Raw genomic sequence first — 22,758 nt, 5'->3', positions numbered from 1 at the left:
TCAACTCTCAAGTTGGCACAGTGGCCATGTCCTGAGAGTCTTACAGTTGGAGGTATGAGATTAAGGCCCAACCCTGCGTTGTCCAGATGCATAACCTTGAGAAAGCCATGACATCTCAAGGCCTCAGTATCCCCGCCCCCCCATAGCGCAGAGACGTGAACAGAACGCTACCTTGTTCATAGTCCAGTCCCGAGCTCGCTGCCAAAAGGCCCAATCATAAGTGGTGATAATTTTGACTGTCCCACGTTAAAGAGTGTCAGCCGCCTGGTTTGGAAGTAGGTTGCAGGGCACGGTCACACTTTTCTTGCTTTCTTGCACCCTCAGGCTGCTTGCTCACTGCAGCAGAGACCGTATGGCCACAAAGTTAGAAATAGGGAAGCTTTGTGGACAAAGTGTGCCAAGCCGTACTTTTGAGGATGGGATCATTTTTCCCTCTTTGAGGTCAGTCAGCGGCCGTACAATGGTCGCTCACACACTGTGACACAATACTTGATGGACAACTGAAGAGAGAGCAAAGATCTGTTCTGGCTCGTGGTTTTAGAGGATGCCAAAGGCGTAGCTGCAGACAGGATGGTAGGATCCTGTGGTAGAGACTCCACACATCACAGTGGGCCAGGGGCAGAAAGGGCACTTGAACCACAGACAGAGCTGTAAGCTTTAAAGACCCACCCCTAATTTGAGTTCCCTTTGCCAGCTAGGCTTCATCTCCTAAAGGTTTCAAAGCCTCTCAGATAGTGCCACCTAGCCACAGCCGGCAAAAACCCTCACATGCGCCACTGTCTTTGGGTCCCAGAAGACCTCTTCTGCTAGGGACGAGCTCCTCATATAAGGTCATCCTCTTGGGGTGCTAGGAGATCTCTGTGGGGGGGGGGAGACACCAGACCCTGACCTGAACAGAGAGGGTTCTGAGCAATCTGAGCTGAGCGACCTTCGCTGCAGAGGTTCTTTGCTGAGCAGTCTTTGCCCTCTCCTCCTAAATCTTTCTCACTCTTGGGAGAACGCCTGACTCATTTGCTCCACTTTCCGTTCTGTCCCTGGAGACACCTACCACATGGACTGCATGTCGAGGGTCCGCTTCCTGTACGAGAAGCTCTGGCAGCAGTGCCTGTCCTACGTGCAGAAGTGCAAGGTAGGTCTGGGATGAGGGGCTGTGTGCTGGGACCTTCTCTGCCTCCCCCACCCCCTTCAGTTTGGATCTAGGCTTTCCTTCCTTCCTGTTGGGCATTCTGCTTCCCTCTATTTGGCTGACCCTGGAGTCTACAGGGCTTAACTCGGCATCAAAGCCCCCTGTGAAACGGAACTGCATATTCATAAGACATCTTTGTGGCTGGCTAACTCTTGGCTGTATTCTTCACAGTGCTGGGCCTTGCCAAAGATGGAGGCCATATTTTAAGGGGACACCGGAAGGCTCCTTTCTTAGATAGTGTTGATCCTGGCTCCAGTCCCACCATTGTCTCTGGTCTGTCTGCCTCTAGGCAGGGTAAAGCAAAAAGGTTTTCTTCAATCTGCCCAGGACAGTTTTCCGGAATGTGGGGAAATAGTTTGTCACAATAACTCCTCCCTGCCTCCTTGGTAAAAGTGTCTAAATGAAAAGTCTACAAAAGCCTAGGCATTTTGAAAAGCTCTGAGCTCCGAGGATCCACTTACTACCAGTCCACTTACTACCCTCTATTCTCTGGGTACCTCTGGCCAGCTCTGCTCTGCACCCCGCCCATCTAGGAACAGACCCAAGGGAACCCAGGGCCCGTTGTAGTCCTCTTGGGGCCCTGAAGCAACTCACTGATAACTGCGTGTTCGGGAGCCCCGTGCCAGGCTCTGCCGTGTTCTCTCCCACCCCGCAGCAGCAGCTGCTGGACTGGAAAGCTTTCTCTGAAGCAGAAGCAGAGAGCCTAGTAAATCCAGCCTTCTTCCTGATGGTGGGGGAAAACCAGAGCAAGGTGGAGAAGCAGCTGGAGCTCCTGGATGTACGTGTGGGGGCTGGGGACCCTGGAGGTGGGGCACATCTCTGGAGTCCTATACTGCAAATCCCAGGCATCTAGGGTGCCCCCGGTATAGCCACTCCCTGGCTCTTGCCAGTCCCTCCCCGAATAGGCTCCTGTACTAACCACACTCAGACTCATCCCCTAGGTCCTGGAAACCACACTACACCTGAGCTACTTAGGTTTGGGAAAACCACCTAGGCTGTGGGTGTATCAGAACCATGTTAACCCTGTATCAAAGGCTGGGGAAGGCAAGAGCGTCCAGTCCCAAAAAGTCTGTAGTCTTGACCCAGAGTTGGCACACTCTTTCTGTGACGAGCCAAGAATTGTGTCTGTCACAGCTTGTCACTGCTATCAACCTAAGCAGCGTGGAAGCAAAGGGGTCTAGCTGTGTTCCGGTACCTTTACTAGAGGCCAGGGTCTGTGCTTCGTGTAAGTTTCATGGCATTTTTTTTCCTCACTGCTTTTGCTTTGTTTAAAAAACATTTAAAAATGGGAGCACCTGTGATTAGTTCACAAGTCCAAACAAAAACAGAGGTTCAAACTTAACTGTCAGTCTAGTCTACCAGTCTGTCCCAGACGAATGCATACAACCTGTGTGCTTTAGTTTTTCATATGTACGGCGCTGGCCTTTAAACTCAGCTCCTCGCACATGCTAAAGAAAGCCCTCTGCCAGCCAACTATCCCTAGCCCTAACGTGTAGAATTCTTTAAAAAAAAATTGTTATATTTGTTTTATGTGCATGAGTGTTTGGCCTGCATTTATGCATACGCACCATGTGTGCGCCCAGTGCCTGGGGAGGCCGGAAGAAGGCGTCAGAGAACTGGAGTTAGGAATGGTTATGAGCCACCATTTGTGTGCTGGGAACCTAACCCGAGTCCTCTGCAAGCAACACGTACTCTTAACCACTGAACCATCTTCCCAGCCCCTGGCATGTAGTTTTTAAAAGGTAAATTTGTATGTGAGATTTTCACCAGCAGGTGTGGAATTGTATCCAGACGCTAAGGGACAGAGTGTTCTAGAGAAAGATGTCCAGGTCCTTCTACCCCAGGAGCGCAGGTGGAGCCTGTCTTAGTTAGGGTTCTATTTCTAAAACATCACGATCAAATCAACTCGGGGAGCAATGGGTCTATTTTGTTTACACTTCCACATTGCAGTCCATCACTGAAAAATGACAGGACAGAAACTGAAGGCAGGAACCTGGGGGCAGGAGCTGAAGCAGAGGCCATTACTGGCTTGCTCCTGATGGTCTACTCAGTCTGCTTTCTTATACAAGGCAAGACCGCCTGCCCAGATGTAGACAGCACCATCCACAGTGGGTTGGGTCAGGAAAATGTTCAACACACTTACCTGTGGACTAATCTTATGGAGGCATTATCTTAGTTGGAGTCTCATTTCCCAGTTTATGCCAAGGTGACACAAAACTAACCAACACAGAGCCTAATGCTGACATTGAGGGACGGAGCTCGGAGACAGGCCTCTGGGCACAGGCCATCCTTGGGGCTTGAGCTAGTCTGCCCTCCAGGTAACCTTCCCTGTTTTCCACCACTTCAGAGATCCTTTGAGGCTTTGGCCAGGGAGACAGAATTGCAGAGCTCGGACCTCTTCAGGTACTTCCAGGAGGCGGTGAGGCTGTGGGAGGGTCACCAGAGTGTTCTGTTGGCTCAAGAGCTGGAGCTGGAGAAGAGGATAGAACAGCAACGCCAGAAGCACAACCAGGAGAACCAGGTGCCCGACTCCCGGAGCGGAGCGGTGTGTGCATGTGTGCGAGAAGATATGGGCGGGAGCCAGCTGTCTGAGCTCAGCCAGCTTTCAGATAGGGGGTGGGGGAGAAGCCAGCCGAAGAAAATCATCATAAACAAAAATGAACTGAAAACAGATCCTAGGCTCAAATGTAAAACCCTTAAACTACAGTATGTGTGCGGGTGGAGACCCCGAGGCTTGCCTTGATCCTGGGGGAAATGGGAGTAAGAGGAAGTAGCCTGAACCATGGCTGGGATAGATCCTGGGATAGATCTTGGGAATCAAGTTTGTCTCTTAAGAGTGTGCTCAAGAAGGGCAGGACGGACGGACGGACAGACAGACAGACAGACAGATTGACTGACTGACTGACTGAATAACTGGCTGTGGAGTAGTCTGGGTGTTTGAAATAACGTGATTTGGGGCTGGCAGGGTGGTTTAGCAGGCCACTTGGGGGTCCTTGCAGGCAAGCCAAGCAACCTGAGTTCAATCTCTAGATCCCATAAAGTGCCAGGAGAGGCTCCCAAAAAATCATATGCCTCCCCCCACTGAGAGAGAGAGAGAGAGAGAGAGAGAGAGAGAGAGAGAGAGGAGAAAGAATTATATAAATAACAAGATGCTGCTGGGGGTGTTTAATTTCATGAGCCATGGCTTACTGATGGGCAGAGAATGCATCTCCCGCCCCCTAGTGTTAAAAGACGATAACACTGTGACACATCTCACAGAAACTGCCCTCTCCCCACAGTGAACTCCAGAATTACTAGGGGGTTGGCGGGGGGGAAGACCCCATGTAGGAAGTCAAGTCTAATTAAAGACACGGTGAACCTTTTTATGGGAAGCTTCTAAGGAGAAACTGGCCAGACCCCCCCCCCCGTCCCCACGTTAGGAGGAAGTGCCCACACTGAGGGTGGTTTCATAGCCCCCAAGCTATGGGGACGTCAGTCACTTTCTCTAGGGATGGGGAATACACCTCAAGTTCACAGTACAGCATCACAAGAATCATTCATGTAGCACGCTGTGTGTCCAGTATCACCCAAAGCTATGTAATAGGGACATTGGAACACACGGCAGCCAATCACCTGCCATGCAGCCAGCCCCAGCCCCATCTAACTTCATACACTGGCAATTCCGGGTGAGACTTAGAGCATGGCTGAAGTGCAGATGCCCCAGAAAAGTGTAGTTCAGACCTGGCTATGGGGACGAAGCACGCGGGAAATGTCCTTGAAGCGGCTCATCTGAGCTGGAGATAGGTAGATAGAGGAGAAAGAACATTCCAGAAACGGAAGAGCCGAAAGTGTGTGCTGGGGAGAGTGGGTATAGTCATAGACTCGGTGGCCCTTGCAGGCTTTTTGCCTAAGGCCAGCTCCATAGGGTCTGCAGGTCACTACTATTCTGTCAGCTCTGGACACTTACTTACCTGTGCTCCTCTTGTTATGACTGCCAGAACCAAGAGACTTCCCTCGATCAGCTTCTAGACCAACTGAGACAGCAAAGCCAAGAAGAGTCACTGAGGACACACATGGACAAGGCCAGGGCTTTTCTGAAGAACATGAAGTCCAGGTAGGCTGGCCAGAAGTCAGGTGGGGATGGTTTGCAGCTATCACAGAAGACTAGGGGCATGATCAGCAAACTCGGATAGAGAATGTTAAATAGAGAACGCTAACAATCCTTTCCTTCTTACCCAGGAGCCCACAGGGTTTCCCAGGGAGAATTGTGGCAAGTTTGTAGTGGGAAATATCAGGGCAATTGAAATTAAAGGCCAAGAACTTGGCTTTCCTTTCTGAAAGAAGCATTTGTTAATGGGAGAGAAAAGTCAGCTTCTGACAACAGAAATATCCCCATCATTCTTGCCTAACTGTTCCTTTGTCTGAGCATAAATACTTATATGCACAGATGCATGCCAATACAGCATTTTAAAAATAAAGGATGGGTTATACAATGCAAATTATTCTGTAACTACAGGTCTTTTTTAGTTTTTAAGTGACCATGTAGAATTTACTATAATTACATGTACACAAACACACACATATAGGTATAATTTATTACAATAATCACACACACATTATATATGATGCTTTATCATAGCTTATCCATCTCATGACAAGCTTTTGCCCGTTGGCTCCAGGTTCTCCATACACAGTTACAAACAGTTCTCTGTGAGCTGCCTTATATTTGTGTGTCTCTGTACATCTGGTTCTATAAAGATCACTCACAGAAATAGACGCTCCTTCCATCTGATCGCTGCACATAGATCCTGGGAGTTTATACCTAGGCAATTAAGTAAACAAGGTTTATTTTGTTTACCTTGCCCGAGGAACAGATAACATTTCTGAGCCTGGTGATGTCTGAGGGTTCGATGGAATAATATAGATTAAGTTCGCGGACAGGGGTAGGGCCATGGACGAGAAAAGAAAACACACCTAACAAACAAAAACTTCACGTGCTTCCCAGACTCTCTACAAACAACACCTAGTCTTTGGCATGATCAGGGAAATAGAACAGTGGCTCAGAGTCTGTTTCTATGAAAAAGACTGGCCACCCAGCAGCTCTACACAATGCCAATTACTGGGTGGAGGCAGCGGCATGGCTCCAGGAGTGTCTGTCACACTCAGCAGAGTTCCCTTCACATAGTAGTCTTACCTGCCTCCCTCCCTCCCAGGTACGAATGTTTTCATATCCTGCTGACCAAAGAAGTAACGGAGTACCCAGCCTTGGTACTGAAAGAACTCAACTGCTATAGCTTCACCCTCAGCCGTCACTTCTTCGTTCGTGAAGTCTTTGAGCAGGTAGGAAGGACAGATGGTGTGCCTGTACCTCCGCACTTGCCAAGTAGGAGAGGGGGAGACAATGGCTTCCTATCTGATTGGCTGGACATCCGGAAGCCATCCTTAATTCCACAAAGTAGGAATCCATGTTAGGTTGTCAAGGATGAAGAGAGACTGAGCAAAGACCTTCTCTTCATAGTTTAAAAGGACGATTAGGGACTAGGATAACTTGCTTGCTTTGCAAGTATGAAGACCTGAGTTCAAATCCTAAGAACCCACATAAAGTCAGGCACAGTAACTGTTCTAGTTAGGGCTTTATTGCTGTGAACAGACACCATGACCAAGACAAGTCTTAGAAAGGACAACATTTAATTGGGGCTAGCTTACAGGTTTAGAGGTTTGGTCCACTAGCATCAAGGTGGGAACATGGCAGCATCCAGGCAGACATGGTGCAGGAGGAGCTGAGAGTTCTACATCTTCATCTGAAGGCTGCTAGGAGAAGACTGGCTTCCAGGCAGCTAGGATGAGGGTCTTAAAGCCCACACCTGTAGTCACACACCTACTTCAACAAGGCCACACCTTCTAATAGTGCCACTCCCTGGGCCAAACATATACAAACCACCACAGTGACCTGCACCTGAAGACCCCGTGTTACTATGGGGAGATGGGAGTGAGAGACAGGAGGATCCCCAGAAGCTGAGGAGGCAGCCAGCCTGATATACTTCAGTGAGCAATAATGAGAGCTTGCCTCAGGTGAGCAGTAAGGCCTGACACCCGAAATACACACATGTGCACCCACACACATAGAGTTCCCCCGGCATACCCACGATCAATAGGTTCCAACCTTAAAATAAAAGGTCTAATTTCTTTGAGTCCCATTCATAATGTCTATTACTATCACGTGACTCTGTTAAAATGAAGCCCAGCCCTGTTCGCTCTTTGCTCAGATGCTCCTCACCGGCTCTAATCTCTCAGGGTGACAGTCATCCGGGCTCTTTCCAGCCGCCCTTCCCAGACGCTGGTGCAGCCGGTTCTCACCGCTCTGCCCACCCTTCTCTCTAGTTCTGAGACTGCGTCAGGAGCCCCGACTCCATCGTCCAGTGCTTACCAAGCCTGTGTGGTGCCTGCTGGGAGCTAAGAGGGAGAAAACGCTTACATGGATTTGGCACACACGGATTGCCTCTATGAATGAAGTGTGCCATGACCTGAATCAGAGCCTGTTAATCTAAAAAGACATGAAGCTTTAGAAGTAGCCCTCTGGAGAAAGGCTTTGCCGGTCCCATGGTGACTTGTAATTTCTTTTTCCTTGCAGAACTTGGCCGGGGAAGTGATTTTTAAATTTAGGCAACCAGGTAACATTTAGGACCCGAGTCCGGGCCTTCCTACCATCGTCCCTGTACGTCTGTGGGTGGGTGGGTGGGGCCCAGCCTGGGCTACGCTGGTCACTATGTTCTTACACTTATCATTGCTCACCGACAGAAGCCCACGAGTTACTCTTCATGCAGAAAATAAGGAAACTGAAGAAAAAACGAAGGGCACAAGTGGAGATACAAAAGGGTGAAGAAAGCATGGAGCAAGACACAGATTCCAAGAAGCCAGCAGAAAGTATGAAAGAAGAGGGAAGTGAAGAATCAGAGTCCTTCGGGGATGGAGAGTCACTGAGCCAACATAACCAGTCCCCGCAGAGTGACAGGACGGATGGGCGCAAAGAGGAGTCTTTCCAGGAAGCTGAAGAAATGTGGGGCTTGGGAGAAACCTCCTCAGAGGAATGGCAGGACCTAGAAAATCTGGAGGCTCAAGAAGAGAAGGAAGAGATAGAGGAAGAGGAGGAGGAAGAGAGGGAGGAAGAGGAGGAAGAGAGGGAGGAAGAGGAGGAAGAGAGGGAGGAAGAGGAGGAAGAAATAAGAGAGGATGAGGAGGACAAAGATGAAGACATGCATGAGAATAAGCTGGAGTACTATCAAGAGACCTATCTTATGGGTCAGGTAAGCTAGCCACTGGCTCATCGTTGGGTATGAAAAAAAGTTTCCTATGTCTTACTTATACTCTTCCAATAAGCTAGGGTTCCCAGTGGCTCAGTCTCTACAGGGATCCAGATAAAGTCCCACAAGAGTTTTTATTTCTTCCTATGTTTGTCAACAAAGCTTCAACTTCTCCCTCACAGCAAAGATTTTAAGGATTTGTCATCCTTCCCTCATGCCCTGTAGTCTACTCTGGAGTCATCCTTCACAAGGCTTTCTTCATCCTCCACTCCTGGGGTCTCTTTCTCACCTCCTGTTTATTGCACAGATTGCCTCAGGTCTTTTCTACTTCAACCCTCTCTCTTCTGTTCACTGGATATGGAACAAAACATTCAGGCAAAGTTCCCCTTGGTGGGCACTTTTAAATTGTCAACTTGTTACATCCTAGAATCATCTGGGAAGAGTCTCAGGGAGAGACTTGTCTACATCAGGTTTGCCTGTGGACATGTCTGTGGGGAAGTTGTCTTGGGTTCATTGATGTGGAAAGATTCAGCCCACAGTGGGCAGCACCATTCCCTAGGCAGGGTATCTTAAACTATACAAGAGCAGAGAAAGCACACTGAGCACCCATTTCTCTCTGTTGCCCATTGTGGATGTAATGTGACTAATTGTTTCAAGCTCCTACTACCTTGACTTCCTGCTATGATAGTCTGTAGTCTGGAATTTTGAGCTGAAATAAACCCTTTCTCTTCTTAGTTACTTTTTGTCAGGGTGTTTCATCATAGCATTAGGACACTCTCATTTGAGGGTTAGCAATCATCTCATTTTAATAAACCTTGTCTTCAAACTGCATCCAAATGCACAGAACCATAGCTTTAACTCTATAGTGGTAGAGTTTTATATATGAAATCCCTCATTTAAAAATCACCGAGGATGTAGCTCAGGAATCTGGGGCTTGCATGCAGAGAGCCCCGGGGGTCAGCTCTGCAAACAGATAAGTGGGAATAAAAGCTTTGTGTGGGGAAGGAGGTTAGGCAGCCTGGTACAAAGCCTTTCAGTCTGCTGTCACCTGCATCTGCTGACGTTGGATCTCAAGTCTCATTCTCTGTATAGGCTAAAGACAAGGAAGAAGCCCTGGAGGAGATGTCCTATGAAGAACTGGAGTTCTTCACAACGGCAAGTGGGAATACGTACTTTGCCTTCCTGTCGGTGGAAGAAGAGCAGCAGATACACAGCCGGCCTCATTCCCACCACACTGTGCTCTTCCAGGACTCTTTCAGCACCAAGTGCATAGAACAAGTGGCTATCCCTCACAAACTGATCCTGAAGGTTAAGAAAAAGTGAGTGGGCAAACCACTGTGCTTGTGTTCTCTTCCTGTGAACGTTCTGCCTGAGGTGGTAGAACTAAAGATTCACTTTAGCTGGAAAGAGTAAACGCCCGGGTAGTTAAGGGAGGGTAGGGGTGAGAAACACCACAGGAAACATCAAATGTCCCAGAATGCTCCATAGAGACAGATATTCTTGGTGACTGTGACCACAGCACCTTTCCCAGCGTGCTCTGTAGGTCTGGGCTTTGTCATAGAAACGCTCCCCTGTCTCCTACTCTGGCTTGTCATTCCCAGCTCGTCCATAATGTTAAAGTTTATTTCTGAAAGATTTGTTTACTTTATGCGTATCTGTGTTTGCCTGTAAGTCTGTATTATATTATGTGTGTACGGTGCCAGAAAAGGAGACCAGATCTGATGCTCTCTTCTGGTGTGTCTGAGAACAGCTACAGTGTACTCATACATAAAATAAACAAATAAATCTTTTAAAAAATGTTTATGGATATAAACTAAAGGTATGCTATACCATGTGTGGCATTTTGTACTGACCAAGACAGAAAAGGGAAAAGAAGCTATAGATGATGAAGGAATGACCTGTGGGCTTAAAAAAAGAAAAGGGGGAAAAAGATTATTCAGCCCTTTGTATCTCAGTGTTCCTGGGGAGATGTGGAAAAAAAAATGTTGAACCCCGTGTCTTTTAACCCTTGAGCCTCTCTGTACTTGACACAATCACAGGGTTGTTTATAGAAGCCTTCTCTGTGAGAATGAAAGACTGGAAACGCCCCAGCCACGGTCTGAGTGGATGGATGGTGCCCATCCATTCAATGAGATACACTGTACAGTGAGAGCAGCAGGCAGCATGGACAGCAGAAAGCACGCGTGGTCTCTGTGGGGAAGATCTCTTACTGGTCCTGACGGCTGGCAGACAGGACTGACCCCTGCTCCTCTCTCCCCCAGGCTTCGAGCTGGCTTCTTTGAACATCTCGAGAAATGGTTTGACCAATCTGCCCTCAATGCTCGGATCGTGGTGGCTGCCAAGGTGGACGAACTGGATTCAGAACTAGAGCTACGGCTGCACCTGCACAAGCCAAGACTCGAGCAAGTGGAGAAGGATATTCACAACGTCAGAGCAGGTTCGAGCCATCCTGGGAAGTTCCACCTTGTCCTCAGAGATTCCCCTGCAGGGTCCACTGGCCAATGGGCTCATCTGTGTTTTGTAAACTGTCCCAGCTTACCCCATGCAGTGCTGAATAGATTATCATTACACTCAAAAGGTGTGCCAGGAATCAGCAAATGAGACCTTAAAATCTTCCCTCTTTCCTTCTTGAGGTAAGACCTCCACTTGGTTGCCATGTTGGCCTGAACTTCATAATGTAGCCCAAGCTAGCCTCAGACTGTGGGAATTTCCTTGCCTTGATGTCATGAGTGAGTCTGTGGTGCCCAGGTTCATTGTGGGTCCTGGGCTCCGCCTCTCTTCGCCGCCAATACACCAGCAGGGCAAAGTCTGGGACGGCAAATTTGCAGCCCACATTTCCCTTCACCGCACCAGAGTGTGGCTGTTCACCAGATCGGAAGGGAAATGCGGAGTCTGGAATGAATGCTGTGGTTTGTTCTGGGTGAACCAGGGATTATATAATTTCGGGAGATGAGTGTGAGAATATCCAGGTCATTGGCTGAAGGCTATTAAGATACCTCATTATCATGGAGAGGCATTCTAGGTTCTGAGCTACATGACTGATTGCCCATGGCCCTCAAAGTGGGGAGTTGTGACTACATGTCCCAGAGGCAGGGACGGGGTAGCCCCACTCCTCCCATCTCAGATCTCTGAGGTTCCCCACCCCAGTTCTTATGTCTGTCTGGCAGCCCCCACACCTCACACGAGTCTTCCCTCTCTTCTTCCCTCCCTCCCTCTGTAGAGTGTCAGGGGCAAGAGTCCCATTGTAGCTCCCAGGTTTCTGATCTCACACATCTGTCAGAAACACACCTGTATGATGGATGACTCTCCTCCACAAGAGAAGGTGTTGAAGTGGTGTAGGGCGGAATGGTGAGCAGGCAGTCTGAGCCACAGTGTCTGAGGCGTTCTTTTCACACGGGTCTTACTTAGAATGACAGGCGTTCTCTTTGAGCTGGGAAGCTCCATTAATGGGCAGAGGCCCACAACTTCAGTAAGACTTTTAGATGGCTCCCATTGATTCTTCACTAGAACCAATAGCATTTAATGATCTCATGGAGTCTCCTCCCCCACGATCCTATCTAAACTCCCAAGGCCCGGAGTGGCAACGATGGCAGGCCCCAGACCCGCAGTTCTGGGAAGTGTGTGAACTAAATGAATGGAGGGAAGAAAAAGACCACACTGAAGCCTGACTCAGCTTGGAAACTCAGACCACAATCAAGTTCCAGCTCCACACTGTGCCTTTTTCAAACATTAATTATCATACAGAATAGTTGGTTTCATGACGGCCCTTTTCTCGTGTGTGTATATATGCATGTCACTGTATTTTGCTCATAATTGTCCTCCATTACCATCTTTTGTCTCCCATTTCTGCTCCTGTTGGTCTACTTCCTTCCTTATTTCTTGTTTCATGTCACTCCTAGGTTATAGACAGACAGAAAGATATGAGTGTCGATAGATATTCATTCATATAGCTGGATTCCACATGTGAGAAAACATGTACTATTTAATTGTCAGAGACTGGCTTGTTTTGCTTAACATAGTCTCCAGTTGTGCCATTTTCTTGAAAATCACGCAATTTTATTCTCCTTCATGGTTGAGTACAATTCCATTAGGACTATGCACTGCTGCTCAGCTAGTCACGTGTGTGGGCCACCTAGGAATAGTGGTGAGCTAAGCATGGGCATGTGGTGTCCGTGTGGATTTCTGACACCATTTTTTTTTAAATTAAAACCTTGCCCGCAGCACTTCTACCAGTTACTCCAGGTGGTGGCACACCCAGTAGGAGGTATGTGGCTCTCTGCCTGCCACAAAGCTATGAAGGGGCTCTGGAAACCTGATCCGTTATCCTTCTTCCTCGCTTTGGGGGAGCTTGGGCTGTTGGACATAACATTTAGTGGTGCAAAGAAACAGATCAAGACTTCCCAGCTTTGTGCTTATTGAGGGCTCCCGCCAACATCCCCGTGCTCCCCAAATATCCCCAGCCACCCTTTGCTCCCTGAGAGTCTCTGTTTTTCTAGTTTTGTTCACTTGGCAGCTGGAAAGCTCCACCGAGCAGGGAGTCTGGGCTCACAGCCTCTCTACAGTATGGGACCTTGAGGCAGACGCTCAGTGGCCTTCCTGGGGCCGCAATGCAGTTCAGTCTCACCCTGCAGAGGAAGAGGGTGGATGGGACAGCTGCAGACTGTCACAGCTTCTCCTCACTCTCTTGCAGCTGAGCTCCTGCTTCACCAGGAGAGGCTAGACAGCCACTGTGCCAGTGTGATCGAGACCCTGAAGAAGGAAAGGCTCATGTTCTGTCAGTTCCAAGAAGAGCAAGCCCTACGGAGCAGAAACTTTCGCCGCAAGATCTATGACATGGAGCACATTTTTTTGAATGCCACCAAAAGCCAAAAGTAAGGGGTTGGAGCATCTTCTTCCCAGTCCTGGTTCTAGATGCCCAGCTCCTTCTGGCAAAGGGGCAGAAGGCACCTTTTTTACCAAAGCCAAAGAACCAGACTATGGACGACATTTGATGTGTGTGAGGCAGGGTGGGGGTAGATAGTCTGGGAGGGAAGAGGTGCATACCCATTGTCCAAATGCAAGGGTACTGATGTTGTGTCCCCAAATTTCCACTATGAGAAAGACAGCTTTTCCTTGGGGCATTTAAAAGGGCTTGCCACAGGAGGGCATTGCCAACAAACCCAGAGGTTCCTGTCAAAACTTGGGTCATCTGCAGGGCAGATAGAGCAAGGGGCTCCAGCAAGAAGACATAGGGACAGGGGCCTCATGCAAGTGGTGGAAGGACCACAGGGGCAGTTGACTCAGGTGGCCTTTGTTATAGAGAAGTAACTTTCAGGGCGTTATTTTCAGGAGAGCACAGGGAGGACTCAGATGTTCTCCCGTGGGAGGACAGGGACTCAGTAGAGCCCAGGACTCCATTACTAATTCACTGGCGGTGCCTTTTTACATTTTATTTTGAGAAAGGGTCTCACTAAATTGTCCAGGTAGGCCTTGAGCTCTCTGTCATATAGGCTGGCCTCGAACTTTTGATCCTTCTAGTTCAGCCCCATGAGTACCAGGATTATAGGTTTGCACCACCACACCCAACTTTTCATTTCTCTATCTTTCTTGGCCGGAGGAGTTGGGCAGTGTAGCTGGTAGGACGCAGGATTCCCACCAGGCTTAGGTCACACCCAGCCCTTTCTTGCTTCCCAGTCAGTCATTCACCACTATACACCTCTCTCCTGTTCCCACAGGCTGGTCAACCTCACCAACATCCTACACCGGGAGCTGCTCAGCTACGTGGATGTCATCCAGGTGTCCCTTCGAAGCTTCCGGCAGTACCTGGAAGAGAGTCTGGGCAAACTCCGCTATACCAACATTGACTTTGTCAAGCACTGCAGGTGGGAGCTAGTGTGTATTTCATGCCTCTGTGAGCCACTGTTGACTCTTGGGGGGGGGGCGCCATGTTCCTCTCTTAACTCATTTTGAACCGTTTGTAGATAAGCTGTTTTGTGATATTAAGAGCAAAGCACTGCCATCATCACAGACCAAATTCTTCTCCTCATCCTCCTTTCTATCTCCCTGACATTACCATGTAGCTTCCCGTCTCTGTGAAATTGACCATTCCATGCTCAACCCTAAGTGTATCATATTTAATCACCCCCTCAGAAAACATCACAGATGGGGGCAGGAAGGACAGAAGCGTTGGAGGAGGGGGAGGTGTCTTACTAAAGGACATTTTCTGGACATGTCATAACTACTGTACCCATGAACTCAGTAAGCTGTGGTTATCCATAAGACACCTGCACCAGACTGGACCCACCGGACACTTCATCCTGGGAGGGAGACGGACTCAGGAGGCCTCTTCCGTGAAGGACCGGTCAATGGTTTCTAGGGGAAAGATGTCCCCTTCTTCAGTGTGGTAGCTTCTGTAAACAAGCCCCACCCCCATACCCATGCAAAGCACCCCAGTTCAACTCAGTGGGTCACGTACGTACAAAAGCTATGGCAATGGGAGCAAGACGTATTGAGGAAACAAAAAGGGGGTGAGGAGGGAGGAGAGAGGGTCTCGGGTGTGACTCTGACTGATCCATCACACACAGGCATGGAGCTGTCGGGCAATAAGTAAAAGAGAGTTACAGATGCCGCCCGTCAAGGCCATCCCGCATCTGCCTCTCTCTCCCCGGTGTGTCGTCTGTGCTACAGCCCGTGTGCACACTCTCTTCCCCTTTAAGACCAAGCAGCGTTCTCTTGTGTGCTGTAACACAGTCTGCTTCTCCACCTTTGGGTGATTGTGAATAGTGGTACAAGGGACGCTGTGGGTGTCCGCCTGAGTGGTGCTCTCAAGTGTGTCGGGCCCATTCCCGGAAGGACAGCAGCGGCATCATGTGGTGGTCCCATCCTCTTTCTTCTGAGGACTCATTTTTATATCTATTTTCTATAGATATAAAATAAATTTTATATCCCCAAAAGTTCTGGTTCTTCTGAATTCTCACCAACACTTAGTATGTATTTCTTTTTAAAGACTTGTTTATTTATTTATTTAATGTATATGAGTACACTGTAGCTATCTTCAGACACACCAGAAGAGGGCATCAGATCCCTTTACAGGTGGTTGTGAGCCACCATGTGGTTGCTGGGATTTGAACTCAGGACCTCTGGAAGAGCAGCCAGTGCTCTAACCACTGAGCCATCTCTCCAGCCCGTATTTCTTTTTAAATTGCAGAGGAAGCAAGTGGTTGTCAGAGTGTGGTTTTAGTTTGCATCCCCCCCAGTAACCAATGATGGTGTACTGTGTGCTCATCGGTCTTTCTCTTCCCCATAGTCTTTGCTCGTTGCTGCCTAAATATAATACCAAAGTTAGTTCTTTTCACAATCGTAATGAGCTATACCTGGTCCACTTTTATCTATATGAGCGTTTTGCCTGTTTGTATGTATGTGCATCATGTATGTGCATGTCTGATGCCCTTGGAGGCGAGAAGAGGGCATCAGATTCCCCAGAACTGGAGTTATATGTTGTGAGCCACCACATGGGTGCTGGGAACTGAACCCAGATCCTCTGCAAGAGCAGCCAGTGCTCTTAACTGCTGAACCATCTTTCCATATCTAGCACCATTGTTTTTTTTTTTTTTTTTTGTTCTTTGTTTTTTTAAAAAAAAGTTTATATAATTTTTGAAATTTGAAAATTTTTAAGATCACTTAAAATCTTTCTTATTTAGAATAAATAATCACAAAATTAAAAAAAATAGACATCCTCCAAAAAAAAAAAAAAAAAAAAAACGTGTTTTCTACATGTTCTCTGAGCAAACATTTCGGGGTTGTCCCGAAGTAAAATCCTACTACTGGGTGTTAATTAATTTGCCAACTCTGGTGTCACAGTACCTGATGGATGAAACCTAAGGAAAAAAGCCTTGGCTTGCCCGTGGTCAGCGGCTGAGATCCACCAGGCCCTAGAAAGCACAGAGGCAGGGGCATGAGGTAGATGGTTACATTTGCCTTCACAGTCAGAACACACAAATACCCGAATGCTGTATTCAGCTGGCCTCCCCTTTTGTTTTCCTCCGTCTTTATTCAGTTTCGGACCCCAGATGGTACTGCCCACAGTTAGGATGGCTCTTTCCCACTCAGTTAAACATCTCTGAAAAAGCCTTCACTGACATACCTAGTGCCGTGTCCCTTAGCGACTGCAGATCCTGTGAGGCTCTCGGTGAACGTTAGCCATCGTACTGTGTGACACAGTCCACCCGTGCCCACTAGTCTCTCGAGCACTCCCCCCTGGCAGTGTCCACTAGTGCCAATAGTTACCGGCACACTATCTGTGACTGTGCTCCCCAGCCACGTGTGCACTCCCTCACCCCTACCCCCCCCCCCCAGTGACTATAGGGCTTGTACCTGTTTCCTTTCTACTAACTTTCTACATTAGTTACTGTTGCTATGGTAAATACCCGACAGAAGCAACTGTATGTGGTATGTGTTGGCTCAGACTTCCAAAGGGTCACACCAGACCAAGAAGGCTGGGCATTGGGAGTGTGGAGTGGCTGGTCCTATTGCTCCCCACATCTGAAGCAGAGCACTTACTTCTTCAAATGTCTCACAGTTGGTTATTTTGTAACTTATGTAGGATAGCTGGAGCACTACCTTTCTTCTGCTCCTAGTTAGCCCTTGGTTCTTATTTATGGTGTCTTACTTCCTTGTGATTTTTTTTTCACTAGAAGTCATTTCCCCACCCCCACCCATTATTAGCAGAGTCCCCTTTGAGGCCTGAACTCATGTGGCATTCCTTCAGAGAGTCCACATTTTGTTTTTACTGGACCACTCCGGGTCACACCTTCTCAGGATCAGTGAAAGGTTTTGTTGTATCATTTCAGAGAAAACACATTGGTAACAATGTCTCAGGAAAGAAAGAGCTCTCTTTTCTCCTTGCCCTGGGAGCTCAGTATCCTGGAACCAGGGTTCATGGATCACTCAGTCTCACACTGGAAGTGCCACACTCGGGCTCCAGCTCCGTGCTGGCCCTCCCCATGTGCAGTCATAGAGGCTCAGAGTCAAAGTCTCCAGGTCAAAGTTAGCTTTGGCACCACTCACATCCCAAGGAATCCTCTAATTTCTCTTCATCTGGGGAGGGCAGACATCTCATCCTTATGTCAACTTTTTCATTCACTCATTTATCCATCCACCCACCCACCCATCCACCCATCCATCCATCCACCCACCCACCCACACATCCACCCATCCATCCATCCACCCATCCACCCATCCATCCATCCATCCATCCACCCATCCATCCATCCATCCACCCATCCATCCATCCATCCATCCATCCACCCATCCACCCATCCACCCATCCATCCATCCATCCATCCACCCATCCACCCACCCACCCATCCATCCATCCATCCATCCATCCACCTATCCATCCATCCACCCATCCACCCACCCACCCACCCATCCATCCACTCATCCACTCACCCACCCATCCATCCACCCATCCACTCACCCACCCATCCATTTATCCACCCATCCACTCACCCACCCATCCATTTATCCACCCATCCACCCACCCACCCATCCATCCACCCATCCATCCACCACCCACCCATCCACCCATCCATCCATCCACCCACCCACCCACCCACCCACCCATCCACCCATCCATCCACCCACCCACCCACCCATCCATCCACCACCCACCCATCCACCCATCCATCCATCCACCCACCCACCCACCCACCCATCCACCCATCCATCCACCCACCCACCCACCCATCCATCCACCACCCACCCATCCACCCATCCATCCATCCACCCACCCACCCATCCATCCACCCATCCATCCACCCACCCACCCACCCATCCATCCACCCACCCATCCACCCACCCATCCATACATCCATACATCCATCCATACATACATACATCCTCTTATTTATTCAGTGGTGTTAGGAATTGAACCCAGAGCCTTCTGCATGCTAGACAGGCATGCTGCCACTGAGCCTTCTTATCCAGAGTCTTTGCAGCATTTGGTATATTTCAGCTGGTCTATCAGGGCACCCAACCTGAGCTGCCTGCAAACCAGCAATCTCACCGCCCCTGCGTATGCACGGTCTGCGTGTATCTTCCCACCACCCACACTAGGATGTAAAGCCACATGGGGATGCTCGGCTTGACTGTGGTCTTCACTTCTCCTCAATCTCCCTCCAGACTGTTTTCAGAGGGCGGCAACTTTTCCTCTGAAGAAATCGAGACACTATGCCACCAACTGGAGAAGGAGGCCACCCGGATAGAGTTCGTTGAAAGTTTAATCATGATCCACATGGAAAAGATGGAGACAGAGTACCTGGACCAGGTGGGGGCTCCCTGTATACCCTCTGAAGAGCTCCCCAGAGGCTGTCACCTCTGAAGACAGGGTCCACCTGGGTCCCAGCAATAATTAAGCTCCCCCATTCTTCCAAGGTCTGACGATCCAGATCAAGTCCCCCCCACGCCCCCCCCCCCCCAGTTCACTCCTTACCTTTTCTTACAGGCCAATGATGTCATCAACAAATTCGAGAGTAAATTTCATAACCTATCTTCGGACATTATTTTCGTAGAGAAAATCCAGCGGCTGATGACAAATCTTCAAGTGAATATCAAGTGTCAGGTAGGACAAGTCCGTCCTCCATCTAATGAATCTGGCACACACACCTGCACACCAACACTGTCCAGCAGGGTGGCAGCTGTCCCTTGGTACTTATACTGCAGCCCGGAAGACAAACTGACTCTTAGTAACTTCACCCATTCACTGAGTTATTACACACCGAAGTCACTCACTTATTTTAACCAGCACTATTTGTCCTTGTAAGACCTGAGTGGACGGCTTTCTAGCTCCATTTTAGAGATTAAAGAAACTGAGGCAGGGGTTGGGAAGATAGCTCAGTCCTTAAAACACTTGACCCACAGCAGGACCTGAGATGAGTCCCTAGAATCCATACCTAAAAAGCTGGGTTTGGTATACATGCTAGCAATTCCAGTGCTGGGGAGGCAGAGACAGGCGATCCCTGGGGCTTGCTGACCAGTCAGGTCAGTCTACCTGGCAAGTTTCAGGTCAACGAGAGACCCCTGCGGACAGCACCAATAGAAGCTGATGTATTATTAAATAGTAGTAGTAGTATTCGTAGTAGTAGTATGCGTAGTAGTAGGAGTAATAGAGGATATGAAGTTAGGGTTGGTAAGGAGATGGAGAAAATCTGAGAGGAGTTAAAGAATTGGGAGTGAGTATGGTGAGAACACATTTTATAAAAATCCCCAAAGAGTTGATATAAATATTTAAAACAAAAGTACATCCCTCCTGACCATAACACGTAATGTTGACCTCTGGCCACTATCTACACACACACACACACACACAAACAGAGAGAGAGAGAGAGAGCAAGAGAGAGAGAGAGAGAGAGAGAGAGAGAGAGAGAGAGAGAGAGAGAGAGAAGGAGGAGGAGGGAACTGAGATGAACAGTAATCCTAATACTTAAGAATACTTAAATAAGTGGTAGAGACAGAATATGAACCCAGGACTATGTGGAACAAGAGATGCTGGTCCAAAGCATGGACCTGTGTTCACAAGGGAGATGAGCGTGGCACATGAGGACTAGAGGAAAAGGTTGACATGGGTTGAGAAAGTGCCCCAAAGCTTGAGACAGAAGTCAGCTGGAGATCAGGGAATAGCATGTCCTAGAGAGGTGGTGGAAAGAATCCAGGTGCTGGGTGACAATGTCTGTGACAGGAGACAGTGAGAAGCTGAGGTTGGATAAGCTGCAGTCAGCCTACAGGGCTTTAGTCAGATGGTGAGGGTCACAGAGTGTTCCCACAAGACTGAGAGAGAGCTCAGGGACATATATGAGGAGAGTGACTGGCTGCTAACTGCTGGCTACTGGCTGCTGGCTGCTGGCTGCTGGCTTCTGGCTGCTGACTACTAATTGCTGGCTGCCGACTGCACAAAACTGGTGGTGAGTGTGAGGCAGGCTAAGATCAAAGCTGACAGAATGGGCCTACACGTCTGCAGGGACATGTCCTGACTCCAGAATTGAGAGGCCATGGGATAGGTGGGACTTGGGATACACTAGACATGAAGAGCCTAGTAACCTAGGAGTCTAAGTACAAATCTTTACCAGCCCAGTTGTACATAACTAAAGAGCTTAAGATGTTGGACATCCATGGGTATTGAAGATCAAGTTGCAACAGAGGCTCCGAGCTCATTATCTCACACTAACGATGGTTATCAGCTCAAACTCCCATGGGTATTTGCAACATGGAAGCAGTTCTTGTTAATAATTAATTACTACAGAAACGTAAGACATGGAGAAAAAGTAAGAAATTAAGGGAAAGCAAAAGGAACTCTTGAAAGTGGGCAGGGTTTCTAAGAAAGGGAGAGATTGTATTTCTGTTGTCTAGGAGGGTCTTGTAAGGCAGAGTTGGGCACTGGGAGAAGGCTGGGTAAGTATTGAAATTGGCTAATCACCTGGGCTATCATAAGCCATAAAAATGGAGCCCATGCCCCACCCTCTCTTCCTCCCAGAGTGATAATCTCATGCTGTTCATGGACCATTAGGGGATGGTGGACGCCCCCTTCAATGCCCATCTCTGACTGGCTGTGTTCATTAATTATTTTTGTTACCTAGCTGCAAGTCATTAACTGGCATTAGCCTCAGACCTTCCTCGCCTATTGTACTGAGCCCTCTCTGTTCTCAGGCTCACGAAGCCAGCACACCACTCTCGTGGAAGAGCTGACTACCATGGCTGCCAAGATGTAGCTGCATCTTTCTGAACTCTCTTGCAAGAGCCCCTCATCTAGGGTGAAAGATCGAAGCCATCCTTACTTATGCCTTAGTCTGTTGTGATGAACTGTGTGAAGCAGGAATGATGGAAGGGCCTTAGCGATGTTTTCTTGTCCCCTAAGGACATCACAGGGGCCAGGCAGGCAGCCCTCAGTGGCCAGAGCCTATTCTTCTTATCTGCCCCCTTGGTTGTCTCATACACAACCGTAAGACTTTTTATTCGCCTTCCTCAGTGCCACAGATCCAGCCACTTAAGGCCTTCACCTTCCTTCTAACTCCAACCCCCCCCCTCTCTCTTCTCACTGTGACCTTTGTGACTCACGACTTGTGGCTTGCGTCATGGGTCCCTGCCTCTTTCCGCTGAGAGAGCTAACTCCTACATCTCTAGTCCAGCACACATCCAAGGAGCAGAATCTAAGGACTCTGGTCTCATGGTCCCATCCAGGACTGTGAGAAACATCCCTGTCCAGGATATTACCTATGTCCTCAGGCCGTTCAATCCTGGAACTCTGTGTCAGAGTGTGGGTGTTCCAAAGCTCTGCACGCCGTCTGACAGGCTCCACAGACTTAGCCACACGCTGTGATACCAGTTTCACTTAAACCACACTGCTTGATTCAGGTCTGTTAAACTCGAGTCCATCTACTTTCTGATAAGGCCGCATACTCCTCTCTCATTGTTCTCCTTCCCAGTGCTTAATCAATTTCTCATGTATCCTGAAGAATATTTGCCTGTTTTGAACACATATTTTAAAACCAGAATCTCAAAAGCCCTGGTTTTCTAGGTGGCAAAGTCCAATTCCCAAGCGGAAGGATTAAATGGTTCTCTGGAACAGCTCCAACAGAAGATACAAATGTGTCAAGGCCACCGGGGAGATAAGAATGTGAGTGGATCACAGATTCTGACTGTGCCTAATTAAGAGTGGCAGGGGGTTAGACTTGCATCTGGGTACCAGATTTCCCCAGCACAGATATGGTGGATGTCTCCGAACATCACTGGTTAATTTTTGTGCTATGAAATGGAAGGCAGAATTTTTTTTTTTTTTTTAAAAAGCAATCCCCCCACCCACCTCCAAAACAATCCCCCACCACCAACATAAAAGCAGCTAATTTCATCTCCCCCATCAGCCTGAGGCAAGTGTACAGAGGTCAGTGTAGATGGGGGCCTGAGATTGGATTTGGGAACCCTCCTTCCCCCTGCAGTGTCATAAGGCCTTCCTCTCTGGACTAAGAACTCAGCCCCAGATGAATGAGAAAAGCAGGGGCTCTGGGCTCCTTTTGATCACAGCCCATCAACGGACTTCTTATGTCTGATCTGTGAGATGTCAGAATGGCTGAAGAGTTCCGAGGGACCGTGTCCCCGAGTGCCTCTGGCTCCCCAGTCAGACCAAGTCTCTGGGTGTGTGCATATCTGTTTCTCAGCCACAAGTGCCTCCCCTGCTCCAATTTACATATGCACTAGTCTCAAGCTAGTCCCTGGGCAGCTCACTCAAATGACTCCAGAAGTGGTACCTGGCCTGCAAGACCA

At 48.6% G+C, this 22,758-nt stretch overlaps 1 protein-coding gene across 1 annotated transcript in view; it reads left to right on the top strand.

The window, feature by feature from the left end:
• CCDC180 (coiled-coil domain containing 180) overlaps window positions 1–22,758 on the top strand; it is a gene marked incomplete at its 3' end in the record, with an annotated part of 58,185 nt that overhangs the window by 13,286 nt on the left and 22,141 nt on the right. Inside the window, exons 11-24 of the mRNA XM_080940344.1 lie at window positions 1,041–1,129; window positions 1,842–1,964; window positions 3,534–3,707; window positions 5,164–5,279; window positions 6,379–6,505; window positions 7,797–7,836; window positions 7,964–8,469; window positions 9,559–9,785; window positions 10,728–10,903; window positions 13,157–13,337; window positions 14,181–14,327; window positions 18,628–18,772; window positions 18,950–19,066; window positions 22,016–22,114. Coding sequence (XP_080796470.1) covers window positions 1,041–1,129; window positions 1,842–1,964; window positions 3,534–3,707; window positions 5,164–5,279; window positions 6,379–6,505; window positions 7,797–7,836; window positions 7,964–8,469; window positions 9,559–9,785; window positions 10,728–10,903; window positions 13,157–13,337; window positions 14,181–14,327; window positions 18,628–18,772; window positions 18,950–19,066; window positions 22,016–22,114 — 2,267 coding nt within the window. The remainder of the gene's footprint in view (window positions 1–1,040; window positions 1,130–1,841; window positions 1,965–3,533; window positions 3,708–5,163; window positions 5,280–6,378; window positions 6,506–7,796; window positions 7,837–7,963; window positions 8,470–9,558; window positions 9,786–10,727; window positions 10,904–13,156; window positions 13,338–14,180; window positions 14,328–18,627; window positions 18,773–18,949; window positions 19,067–22,015; window positions 22,115–22,758) is intronic.

The sequence above is a fragment of the Micromys minutus genome, assembly GCF_963924665.1.
Source record: "Micromys minutus genome assembly, chromosome: 28".
NCBI classification, from domain to species: Eukaryota; Metazoa; Chordata; class Mammalia; order Rodentia; family Muridae; genus Micromys; species Micromys minutus.
This window is presented reverse-complemented; position numbering and strand designations above follow the sequence as displayed.